Source organism: Malus domestica, chromosome 12 (genome assembly GCF_042453785.1).
Source record: "Malus domestica chromosome 12, GDT2T_hap1".
Classification (NCBI taxonomy): Eukaryota; Viridiplantae; Streptophyta; class Magnoliopsida; order Rosales; family Rosaceae; genus Malus; species Malus domestica.
The window spans coordinates 25,563,385-25,576,342 of record NC_091672.1 but is presented as its reverse complement, the minus strand read 5'-3'; the positions used below and the strand labels follow the sequence as shown (position 1 = coordinate 25,576,342).

The window sequence follows — 12,958 nt, the reverse complement described above, 5'->3', positions numbered from 1 at the left end:
TTCAATCACCCACTTCCCACACGCAACAATAGCTCATGGGTACCACAGATAACTTTGCCAAAGTTCTCTGCCAAAGTTGAGCACGTGAAGCTTGCAGCTCCCACTACATCGCTCTGACCAAGAAGGGTAAAAGAATAGCAAAGAAACAGCACTAACAAAGTTTAGACCCATAAATTTTGAAGGTCTAGCTACCATATTATTACCCACAAGGGTAAAGGAACAGTACCACTGCTGGATAATTGGAAAGTCCCTGTGTGTCAACCTCTGTGCTTCGTGGCAAGGTAGACTAGCAAACATGCCCAACCTTTACTCACATTCGAGAAAACACTCCCAATAAGATTGCTTGCTCCAAAATCGAAGAGGCACCGTCCTCCGAATCTCGAGAGCCAGACTCCCAACATGACTACTTTCTTAAAAATCGAAGAGAGGGTAAAGGAACAGTACCATTGCTGGATAATTGGAAAGTCCCTGTGTGTCAACCTCTGTGCTTCGTGGCAAGGTAGACTAGCAAACATGCCCAACCTTTACTCACATTCGAGAAAACACTCCCAACAAGATTGCTTGCTCCAAAATCGAAGAGGCACCGCCCTCCGAATCTCGAGAGCCAGACTCCCAACATGATTACTTTCTCAAAAATCGAAGAGACACTGCTCCCCGAATCTCGAGAGCCAGACCCCCAGCATGATTGCTTTCTCAAAAATCGATGAGGCATCGTTCTCCGAATCAATCGAAGAGGCGCTCGCTTTCTCAAAAGCTGGGCTGCTCAGAGACCACGAGGGCCGATCTCAGAAATCGAAGAGGCACCTACTTTTCTAGCCTTGTCAACACCTGTCACACGCACACTCAGCTTTGCAGAAATTATGGGCATTCTGTCGAAGACTTCTGGTGAAGTAGAAAGCACATGAATCTTACTGTTCAATCACCCACTTCCCACACGCAACAATATCTCATGGGTACCACAAATAACTTTGCCAAAGTTCTCTGCCAAAGTTGAGCACGTGAAGCTTGCAGCTCCCACTACATCGCTCTGACCAAGAAAGGTAAAAGAATAGCAAAGAAACAGCACTAACAAAAGTTTAGACACATAAATTTTGAAGGTCTAGCTACCATATTATTACCCACAACTGTAAACGAACAGTACCACTGCTGGATAATTGGAAAGTCCCTGTGTGTCAACCTCTGTGCTTCGTGGCAAGGTAGACTAGCAAACATGCCCAACCTTTACTCACATTCGAGAAAACACTCCCAATAAGATTGCTTGCTCCAAAATCGAAGAGGCACCGTCCTCCGAATCTCGAGAGCCAGACTCCCAACATGACTACTTTCTCAAAATCGAAGAGAGGGTAAAGGAACAGTACCATTGCTGGATAATTGGAAAGTCCCTGTGTGTCAACCTTTGTGCTTCGTGGCAAGGTAGACTAGCAAACATGCCCAACCTTTACTCACATTCGAGACAACACTCCCAACAAGATTGCTTGCTCCAAAATCGAAGAGGCACCACCCTCCGAATCTCGAGAGCCAGACTCCCAACATGATTACTTCCTCAAAAATCGAAGAGACACTGCTCTCCGAATCTCGAGAGTCATACCCCCAGCATGATTGCTTTCTCAAAAATCGAAGAGGCATCGTTCTCCGAATCTCGAGAGCCAGATACCACAGACCACTTTTTCAAAGTGCTCTGACAGAGTTAAAACATGTGAAACTGGCAGCTCCCACTACCGTGCTATGACCAAGCAGGGTAAAGGAATAGCATTACTACTTGTTGTTAGGGAGACTCCTATATATGTCGACCTCCATCCCCAACGGACAGGCAGACCTGCAAAAATGCTCAACTCTTCATCATATCTGAGAGGGCACTCCCAACGAAGCCTTTCGAAATATTCAGCTTTCTTTCCCCCCGATAATACCTCTGCAAACAAGCTATACTAGAGCAAGAATATCTCATATCATCAGGGTTAAAAGCAAGAGTATCCCATATCATGCTTTTTCCCTGTCTTTTCTTTTGGCCTTGTTTTTACCTGCAAGACAAGGAGAAAGAGAACAATCAGTCAGCACTTGGAATCAAGCTTCCAGCCAGGAACTGACTGCCTGGAACCCCTTACCTGATTACTTACCTGGCATTGCTCTCGAGTACTCATCTTCAACATCTTATGTTTCCAGGGAAGATTCCGCATCTGCTTGAGGAACAGATAGGGCAAGTGCGAAGGATACAAGGAAGCATGTGGAGACAAGTGTAACAGCACACGTGCCGATACATTCATTACTCTGTCAAAAGCAAAAGTATCCCATATCAGCAGGGTGGAACGTACTCTAGATTTGATGGACTTGTTTTGACCCTCAAATTCTTCAGTCGGCCTTATACTCTGGAGGAAACCAGAAAACCCTCCAGCTCAGTTCAAGAATAAGCCTGTGGAAAGTTACTTCTTCAAAAGCAAAAGTATCTCATATCATCTCTTCTCATTTTTCTTCTCTTTATCCTTCATGCTGCTGCAAGATGGGGAGAAGGTGAACAATCAGTCGGAGCTCTGATTGCTTACCTTGTCTGTCACCTCTTTCAGCAGACCCCCTAGCTCGGCGACTTGGGGGACTCCTACTACATGGTTTGTATCGCGCTTGACCAAGCCTGAAACTACAAGTAAGCTTCAAGTGAAATTGATACATTACCTTGTGCATCTCCACCAGTTAAAGATACCACCCCTGGATGGAGGAAGAGTACTTCCAGAGAAGATGCCACATCTACCTATGAGACAGATAAGGCAAGTCAAGACGACACCACACTCCGATACTTAGAAGTTTCGTGATTACGAGATCATTCTCCCACAATATTTCCTAATGTCATTTGTACTAAATCATTCACTTGTACTCACTAAATGAGAGCTTGAACCTATGTACTTGTGTAAACCCTTCACAATTAATGAGAACTCTTCTATTCCGTGGACGTAGCCAATCTGGGTGAACCACGTACATCTTGTGTTTGCTTTCCTATCTCTATCCATTTATATACTTATCCACACTAATGACCGGAGCAATCTAGCGAAGATCACAAAAAGCGGTCGTTTTCGCTACCTAGGATCTATCTTGCAAGAGAACGGAGAATTAGATGGAGATCTCAACCATAGAATACGAGCTGGATGGAAAGAGTGCATCCGGCGTGTTGTGTGACCGTCGTAGGCCACTGAAGCTCAAGGGAAAATTTTATAGGACGGCAATAAGGCTAGCGATGTTGTATGGCACAGAATGTTGGGTGGTGAAGCATCAACACGTACACAAAATGGGTGTAGCGGAGATGAGGATGCTTCGTGGGATGTGTGGGCACACGAGAAAGGATAAGATTGGGAATGAGGATATCCGAGGTAAAGTAGGAGTAGCCGAAATTGTAGGAAAGATGAGAGAAAATCGGCTCCGGTGATTTTGAACATGTGCAAAGAAGGCCGACTGACGCTCCGGTTCGAAGATGTGACTACGGGACAGAGGTTCAGGGCCGAAGGGGTAGAGGAAGACCTAGGACAACTTTGGAAGAGACTCTAAGAAAAGACTTAGAGTACTTGGATCTAACGGAGGACATGACACAAAACCGAGCGCAATGGCGTTCTAGGATTCATATAGCCGACCCCACTTAGTGGGAAAAGGCTTTGTTGTTGTTGTTGTTGTTGTTCACATACTCTTTTCGCTTTATCCTCAAAACCTGCCACGAGCTTCAAATTCTAGTCAAAATCTGACCTCCTTGAAGAACAAGAAAAGACCCCGCCCACTTTGACAAATTTCAAGCTAAATTTTTACCCTTAAACGTAATTAGTAATTAATTAATTTGGCATGCAAAAGACATTTCAAATGCTAATCACGCCTTCCCTAAATGCACCCATCAATGACTGCAATAATATTTCCCTAATTAAATTTACTTATTTAATTAAACAATTAATCAACTCTGACCCTCAAATTAAACCCATATCTAATATAATTTTTGTCAAAAAAAAAAAAAAAAAAAAAAAACCCACTTTTTAACAATAAGAAATTTCACGTTTACCAAACCGACGATTCAAAGACCGGTTGACTTCGAACCCGGTCCGACCGGGCGGTCCAGTGCTTGGTTATATAATTGATTTTCTTTACGTTGTCTCAATTTCTTCTCCATCTCTCTTATCTTTTTCTGCTTTCTTTCCATCATCGCAGTTTCTCAACTTTGGTGCTGTTTCGCAACGAAAGCGATAAAACGAGCTCAACGGCCGGTGCGACCCGAATCCGAGTCCTAAACCCTTTTCAAAGCGGCGGCGGCGGCTCCAATTAGCCTTCCGAAACTTGGGCCCTCATTCCGAATACGGCATGCACTTCGAATCTGTAAGTCTCCGAATCGCTGAACCCATTTGATTGATGTGCAGCTCAGAATCTTGAAAACCCTAAATTTGATTGAATTTTCGAGCTCTTTTGGGTGCTGCTCAAACATTAATGGTGAATTGTCTTTTTCCATGCTTTTTTGTATCTTGAAGGGTTCGAGATTTTAGTTGCTTCTAGGGTTCTTGGCGACGTTGGGGAAATTTGTTGTCTTGGTTTTCGATTTGAGCGGGAAATTAGGGTTAGGGTTTGCTATTCGGAGCATTGTTGCTTGGGGAAGTTTGCTGTCTGAAAATCTAAGGGTTTTTAATTTGTCGAAATTCGAGACTGGGAAAGATAGGCGTATGCTAGAGGATAATGTGTATACTTTGTGTGATTCAGAAGTGGTCTCGCCGGGTTGCTACAATGCTTCCTTGGTTAGTTATTCCATTAATAGGACTGTGGGGTCTCTCTCAGCTTCTACCACCAGCTTTCCGATTTGAGATAACTTCGCCTAGACTCGCTTGTGTTGTTGTGCTCTTGGTTACTCTCTTCTGGTATGAGGTTTTGATGCCTCAGCTTTCAGCTTGGCGCTTGCGGAGGAATGCAATGCTTAGAGAGAGGAAAAGGTTTGAGGCAATAGAGTTGCAAAAGCTGAGGAAAACAGCAACAAGGCGGTGTCGAAACTGCTCGACACCATATAGGGATCAGAATCCTGGTGGTGGTCGGTTTATGTGTTCGTATTGTGGGCATTTATCAAAGAGACCGGTTTTGGACTTACCTGAGGTACCCGGGATGGGACTTTCGAAGTCTGGGATCATCAAAGATTTAGTTGGAAAGGGTGGAAAGATATTGAATGGAAAGGCGTGGTCTGAAAATGGGTGGATGCAAGGTCAAGATTGGTCGGAGAATGGAAATTGGGTCAATGGTTCTGTTGGAGGAAAGTCTAGTTATTGGAGAAAGGACGGGAGCGGTGTTTTTGGAGCGGATGAGAGTTGCTTGGCAGAAAAGTCGTATTCAGGTGTTGTTAATTTTGCTTGCAAGCTACTAACCTTTTTTTTCTTGAGTGTTAGATGGCTTTGGAGAAAGCTTTTTAGTAGTAGTACATCAGATGATGCATCTGACGGAGATCGTAAAGGATTGGCCAAGAGGGGCGAGAATGGGGCCAACTTGAATGAAAGTAGAGGAGAAAAGGCCCGCAGAAAAGCTGAAGAGAAGAGACAGGCTAAGATAGAGAAGGAGCTTTGGGAGGAGGAAGAAAGAAAGCAGAGGGAGGAAGTTGCAAGGTTGGTGGAGGAACGCAGGAGACTTAGGGATGAGAAAAAGGAAGCTGAACGTGGGAAATCATCACCACCTGTGATTGAAAAAGATACTAAGAAGGAAGCAGAAAAGAAACGACAGGAAAGAAGGAAAGAGAAAGACAAGGGTTCTAGCAAGAGCAACTCTGATGCAGAAGAGCTGGAAAAGAGAGCAGGTAAGGAAAATGAACGAAAGCGGGACCTTGACAAGAAGAGTGACATTGACCGCAGGGAACATCTGAAATCAGGGGCAGATTTTCTTAAGGGACAAAGCACGGAGATGGGGAATAATATAAAAAATGCATCTGCAAACAATTTTATTCAGGGAAATGCTGGATCTAGGTACCTGGACCGCATGAGGGGTACGATTTTTAATTCTTCAAAGGCATTTGGTGGAGGTAGTTTCTTTGGAAAGGATGCTAATACTACAATGACAAAAGAAACCAAATCTAGCAGTTCTGTAGATCATGTCCATAGTTATTATGCCCAGAAGAGAGACTTATGTCCACCTGAGCGCGTAGCTGCAAGACCTTTTATTAATGGAGATGATAAGAGTGTCCACCGCCCTGTAAGTTTCTTGCTTTATACCTCATTGTTAATATGTGCTTTCATATAACTTTAAATATGTATCAGTAGCCTGCCTAACTTCTAAGGGAGAATTTATACACTAATAATTTTCATGGGAATTATAGATACCTGTGATCCAGTTGAGTTTGTTCATTATGCCGTTTATCTATTAGGTTGTTTTTGACTTTCTGAGCATTTAAAAATGTGATTGTATCAAGTTCAACAGTTCTGTAACTTAAGTAGATTCAGGCTCAACATTTTCTGGATCCTTCTTGGAACTTCTACCCAAAAATCTACAAAGTGAAACACTAATTTCAACTCCTGTTGCCTCATAAATGATAATAATATTAGGCATATTATAACAACATTTAGATGCATACAATAAGTGTTACAATGTGATCCATTTCAATGCAGGTTCACTCAGAACCACAGTCAGGGACTGCACCTAAAAAATCATGGCAGCAGTTGTTTACTCGTTCATCGTCAGTGCCTTCATCATCAAGTGTAAATGTAATAAGTAGACCAAAAGCAAAGTCTCAGACAAAAGTTCAAAGTTCTCAGTTATCTGGCCAGTCGTCATCAATCCAATCATTTGATAATCCAATCAACTTTGGGCTGCCATCACCATTCGCTTTATCTACTACCTATCCAAAAGGATCTACTAGCAGCAGTTTAGGTTTTTCACCCGCAATTGATCCCATATTTCCTCACATTGGAGAAGGACATCATGAACTTATACCCGAGGAGCCAGAGCTTTTTGAAGACCCAAGTTACGTCCCTGATCCGGTATCCTTGCTTGGGCCAGTTTCTGAGTCACTTGATAATTTTCAATTAAACATGGGATTGGAGAGGCCTCGCACATTGAAGAATGGACCTGCTTCATCTGAAGTGAACAAGCCATCTCCAATCGAGTCACCAATGTCGCGAGAAAAGCTTAATAATTCTAGTCGCTTCCCTAGTACCCCAAAGGCCCATGATATGCATGCTTACCCCTTGGATGATGCAAGTGCAAATGATAAGGGAACGTGGCAAATGTGGAACAGTTGCCCTCTTGGTCAGGAAGGTCTAGGTTTTGCAGGTGGCTCTCCAAGCTGGTTTCTACCTCCAGAACTGAACAGATCAAACAAGGATGATCTTTTGCACCCATCATCAGTATCACTGTTTACTACAGAAGATCAGGTTGTTTCTGGCTCTCAATCTCCTAAGAATCAGAGAATTTTTCTTGGAAATGGCCAGAATGGCGGAACCTTTAGCCCTGTTACTGGTTCCGGTGATCATGATCCTTGGTTGCAGAAAGCCTTTTTTCCTCCATTGTCAACAGCTGAAAACCATTTTCATCTGAGACCTCCAGACGAAACTTCGAAGAATGAACTGATTTTTGGGAGTCCCATCAGAGCTACTGGTAACCATCCATTTGAGCTGCCTCAAGCGAATGGTTGGTCCGAGTAAGTGCATCACACCTCATCCTCTGTATTTCGAATTTAGTTTCTAAAACTTGCTTTTTATGTCCTTCATAGAGCTTTTATAGATTAATTATGGCGGGATTACTGTCCTGTAATAGTGGTGTGTAAAGGTTAGGGATATTTGTTCTTGCCTGAAGCGAAGAATGTCAACTAGAAACAATAATGAATCACGAAGGGAAAGTTAAAATGTTTACACTTTTTTATTCTTTCCCGTTCTTGCAATGTAATCCATCCAGGACAACACTAGGGTGGGCGTTTGAATCAATAATGAATCAGGAAGGGCAAGTGGAAACGTCTACGCATATTTTCTTCAGTTCTTGCAATATAATCCTGTATAGCACTAGGGTGGACGTTGGAGTTCTAATGTGCTGAGAAAGGGTTTGGATATGCACAGTATATAGCTTGATGTTTTAGTTATGTTGTTGTGGGAGTAATTTCTTCATTAAATGGCTTGTATGTTTTGTTGCCTCTATTTGCCAAACCTTGTCATTGGATGAGGTTGACCATGTACCATGTCGTGGACGGAAGTTGGTAAGAGTTTTCATTGATGCGATAGGCACAACCCCAAAGCTGGAACTCAATTAAAGTTGTCACTGAATAATAGTTAGTATAAGTTTGTTTTGAATGGTTGGACAACGAGTAGATTTATGCAGTGCTTTTAACCAAGTCATGGAGTCCTTGCTTGGTTTGCTATTCTGTCGTGCTATTTATCTCAGTGTTAAATAGAATTCATTGTTTGAAAATGCCTTCCAGTTGATAACGGTGATCTAATTTTTGTTGTGATTTGGTTTTTGTTTTCCAGCAGAAAGGAATGGGATGAATGCGCTGTGACGGGAACAGGGGACGGTGTTGGAAAGCCATATGTGTTGAGGCCTCCTGTCAGGGGTATGTATCCGACCCCGAATCCAAATGTACAGCCGCTTTGGTGATTTTAATTGAAAACAGAAAATGAGAAACAGTCTGCCTCCTGTACTAGTGGTCAAATAGCCTGTTTTGGCGGATAGTTTAGAAAATACTGGACGCATTGTATCTTCCTGCTCTTCTTTATAAGGGAGATTGATGTTTACTTAACAGTAGCTTGGATAGGAATACTAAGAATTCTGCTGCATTTGCCCTCCCTCTCTCTTTGCTTGAACCATGATATGAATGTTGGATATCTTGTAACATACTAACTAGCAAGAGGAACCAAGGAGTCCCTTCATTCCTATATATAGTTGTTTTCCGCTTGTTCCTGGTCGTTTTTAAGGGTTTTTTTAGCACTGAGTTGTTGAACACCTGCTTCCCTGTTGAATAAGCGGTTTAGAGAATCGAACAAACGACACTCATCTAACTATGGTTGGAGGTTAAATAGCACTCATCTAACCATGGTTAATGCGGTGGTAAGATTGTTGATTTGGGTGGATTTTGCTCCTATAGGGGTTTTAGGGGAGTTCTGTTATGAATAGTAATAGACGTGTTAGTTACTATTGGCAATGATTATTATTTTTTCTTTTACGTATGATTCAATTACTTAATAATTATTTCATAGATGAGATGAATTCAGAATAGGTTGCTAATATAGTTGCGGTGTCCAAATTTTATTTCGACAAAAAAAAAAGGGATTTTATTTTATTTTAAATATATTCGTCAAATTAGGGGTGGGTTCAAAAAACCGAAAACCGAAAAAAACCGAAAACCAAACCGAACCGAAACCGAAAAAACCGAACCGAACAAAAAAACCGAACCGAATTGAAAAAACCGAACCGAACCGAATTCTTTTGGTTCGGTTCGGTTTTAGTGATCTAGAAACCAAACCAAACCGAACCGAACCGAATTAATTAAATTAATTTTTTTATTTAATTATTTGTTTTGGATATTATTTTCTAAACCCAATTTGTAAGTTAAAATATGCTAAACCCAATGTGTTGCCAAACTTTAAGCTCAAAATATTAAAAAAAAGTCCTATAAAAACTTTAAACCCTAACCTATTATTTATCCCCTATATAAGGTTCCGGAGCCAAACCTCATCCTGAAGTACCTACATCCATCTCCATAGCACTGTCTACTTTTGTCTCAGCTTTCTTTTCCAAATCTACTCTCATATAACATGTAACAGAATCTATAAACATTTATTTCGGGTAGATTACTTAGGGAATTTGTGATGGAAAAGAATCCAACACACACTAAATAAATCCACCCACGCATTTCTTTTACTAATCAAGTTGTCAACATGCAGTTACAAGCAAACAACCCCGATCTTTGAACAACATCATACAATTTAACTTTTCTAAGTCATTTGTACGATTTTTGTGTTGTGATGTTGTTAGTTTGGACTTTGGAAGACTTGATTGATGATTTTAGTTCAACTTTAAATGTTTATTTTCATTGTCTTTGATTATAGTTAGAATGCTTGTGTTATGATTGTGTTGGATACGTTAAAATTTAAAATTTCAATGTTTTTCATTTTTTGAAAGAAAAAAAAAACAAAAAACCGAAACCGAACCGAAAAAAACCGAACCGAAAAAAAACCGAACCGAAAAAAACCGAAAAAAAAATGAACCGAACCGAAATTTCGGTTTGGTTTCGGTTTTGGCAAAAAACCGAACCGAATTAAACCGAACCCACCCCTACGTCAAATTTTAATAGATTCATTTTTTTTTTCAAAATTTTATGATTTTCTTATAATTTTTTACTTTACATTTAAAAAAAAATGTTGGATTGAAGTTACCATTTGATCAGAAGGCTAGAAAAGTGTCACTTGGCAGTAGGGATGGGCAAATATCCATTAGTTATGGGTAATTGTGGTTATCCGTCCATTTAAATTTCACGGTTACGGTTATGGGTATAACCGTTTATCCATAAAATTTAAATGGACGGTTATGAATATTAACTGCGGTTATAACGGTTACCTGTTTATTTTAATAGATATATAAAATAAAAAAAATAAAAAACCTAATCTGTAAGATTTTAAATTTCTATTTCTCTTAATGGTGCACTGAGGAATCTGACTGGTATAGATTTGACATTTTGGGCTATAATGGTGATGTGCATCATAGTAGCTATAATGGTGTTGTGCATCATAGTAGCTAGGTGATGAATATGATTGGTATGTTTAATTCACTTTTTAATTGTTGCCGTGGGAACCAGTTGTGGACCTGTGGTATGAATATGATGTATAATCTAAGGTCACATTCGCTAGTTATACCTTACTTAATGCATTCTCTTCTAGTTGTCCTTTTTGATCCTTCATACGTATTTCCTCCTATATGCCAACACCTCTGGTTAGAAACATTTATTTTGGGATACTAATTCAATTTATACATTTCTTTTGTAGCCGATGAGACTTTGTGATTGAATGTGCTTAAAGCATTAGTGTTTGAAGGTGTTTAGTTTAGAAATATTTTAGAGCTATGAATTATTTAGTATTCAAGATAATGATAGTTTTTAGAAGCTTTACTTTGTAATCATATGGATGTTATAATTGAATAATTGCTTGGGTATAGAAGAAAAATATGTCGAAAATACATGAATTTTCTTTCCAATATGCTTGCTTAAGTAATGAGAGGTATTTTGTTAGTAAAAAAATCAATTATTAGCAAATATATTATATTACCTTGATTGATTAAAACTATCGTTCGTCTTAATTATTTCAATTATTGGAGTTGTATATGGTTACAATTAAAAAAATATGTAAATAGGCGCAAAAAGGGGTAAATGAGTTAAAAAATGGATAAACGGATAAACGGGTATACGGTTACTGTTAAATAGGTACGCGGTTATGGGTATGGTTAACCGTTTATAAACGGTTATGGGTATGAGTACAACCATTTAGGCAATTACCCAACAGGTAAACGGTTATGCGGATATGAGTATAAACGGTTATGGGTAAATAACCGCGATTACCCGTCCGCCATAACCATTGCCCATCCTTACGTGGCAAAGACCATTACACTCCAGCTTTTGACTGGCCTCACGAGACATGTTCACATGACTAACGTCATCCCATGATGCATAAAAGGTCATTCCTCTCAAAGATCATCAAGGTTAAAGGAAAACAAACACCATTGAACTCTTATTTTGACGAATCAATATTTTAGCTACTCCAGTGTATGGAGAAGAAGATTGAACTTGAATGCAATAGAGCACCGCACAATCCTGAGTAACTAGTTTAGTTTTTAGGATCAGGATCCTCTCCTGAGCAGATGGAGAGGATCCTCCTGACTAGGTCCATCGGACTGTTCAAAAATTATCCAAGGGCTATAATTATTATAATTTTTAGTGGAGCCCCCTGTTTGTAGCCGTTGGATAAATTTTGAACGGCCTGATGGGCCCGGTCAAGAGGATCCTCTCCATTTGCTCAGGAGAGGATCCTAATCCTAGTTTTTATTCATCGTGTTAGAACAAGACAGGTGTCTTGACTAAAATACATGAAACATTATTAATAAAATTAGAAAAAGATAGGGAACTTTAACGAAAAGCTCCCGGTACTGTTCATTTTAACGAAAAACCACATTTTTACACTAAAAAGTTAATCCTGGTACTATTCACTTTACCATTTATTTTGTCCTTATCATTAAAACTCAAAGTTTTCAAATCCTTTTCATTAGTTTTCCTAAAAAGATATGCCTCAAAAAAAAAAAAAAAAAAAAAAAAAAAGTTATCATTAAAACTCAAAGTTTTCAAACCCTTTTCATTAGTTTTCTTAAAAAGATATGCCTCAAAAATAAAAAATAAAAAATATAAAAAAAAAGAAAAAGAAAAAGAAAAAAAGGGAAATCCGACCTACCGGATTCGAACCAGTGACCTAAGGATGCCTGACAGGCTTTTTACCCACTACAGTCCTCCGCTCTACCAACTGAGCTAAGGTCGGTTGTTGATGTTGTTCCTATTATACGTTGTAGTATCCCATTAGTAAAACATACCAAAAAATAAAAAATAAAAAAAGTGTAAGGCAGCATTTGCCACCTTTTAGGTTGTTTTTTACACATTCTACCCGTCAAATATGTGGTCAAAAAAACAAAGTCACTCGGTAATCCCAAAACCTCCGCTGATCCAAAATTTCCACGTCCACTTTGCATTCTAATTCCAAATCTGAGTTGTATTAGGAGAAGCATAGATTGGCTATTTAAGCAGCTACAGCCACAGCCACAGCCACATCTCTCTCAAATAGTTGCTCTTAATTCTTAACTTCTAAATCCAACGTTAACAAAGAAACAAGGAAAGAATTTACGAAAGCAAGAAAGAAGAAGGAAAGGAAAGAATGTGTCCGCTGAGGTTCATACTCATCTTCTTGTCCGCCGCGCTCGCCGCATTCTTCGCTTTGAGGAACCTCGAAAACTTGTT

At 39.9% G+C, this 12,958-nt stretch overlaps 1 protein-coding gene and 1 non-coding gene across 3 annotated transcripts; one reads left to right on the top strand and one right to left on the bottom strand.

Moving 5' to 3' along the window:
- Positions 1–4,118: 4,118 nt before the first annotated feature.
- Positions 4,119–8,707, top strand: LOC103413910 (uncharacterized). 2 transcript variants are annotated; one of them, XM_070810192.1, is made up of 4 exons: positions 4,119–4,335; positions 4,485–6,174; positions 6,588–7,618; positions 8,442–8,707. In XM_070810192.1, the coding sequence occupies exons 2-4, from the start codon at positions 4,687–4,689 to the stop codon at positions 8,563–8,565; spliced, it is 2,643 nt and encodes an 880-aa protein (XP_070666293.1). In that variant the 5' UTR covers positions 4,119–4,335; positions 4,485–4,686; the 3' UTR covers positions 8,566–8,707. The 2 variants fall into 2 exon arrangements, with proteins under 2 accessions (XP_070666293.1, XP_070666292.1); XM_070810191.1 differs by having other exon boundaries at positions 8,439–8,707.
- Positions 8,708–12,391: 3,684 nt separating this feature from the next.
- Positions 12,392–12,485, bottom strand: TRNAY-GUA (transfer RNA tyrosine (anticodon GUA)). The gene is made up of 2 exons: positions 12,449–12,485; positions 12,392–12,427 (listed from the first exon to the last, which is right to left on the bottom strand). It is a non-coding gene; the product is annotated as a tRNA-Tyr (tRNA).
- Between the last annotated feature and the right edge of the window lie 473 nt (positions 12,486–12,958).

Excerpts from the sequence above, each read along its gene's own strand:
- LOC103413910 (XM_070810191.1), top strand. The coding sequence starts at position 4,687 with ATGTGTATACTTTGTGTGATTCAGAAGTGGTCTCGCCGGGTTGCTACA. Across the intron at positions 6,175-6,587 it reads ATAAGAGTGTCCACCGCCCT|GTTCACTCAGAACCACAGTC; the intron begins GTAAGTTTCTTG and ends ATTTCAATGCAG. Across the intron at positions 7,619-8,438 it reads CAAGCGAATGGTTGGTCCGA|CAGAAAGGAATGGGATGAAT; the intron begins GTAAGTGCATCA and ends TTTGTTTTCCAG.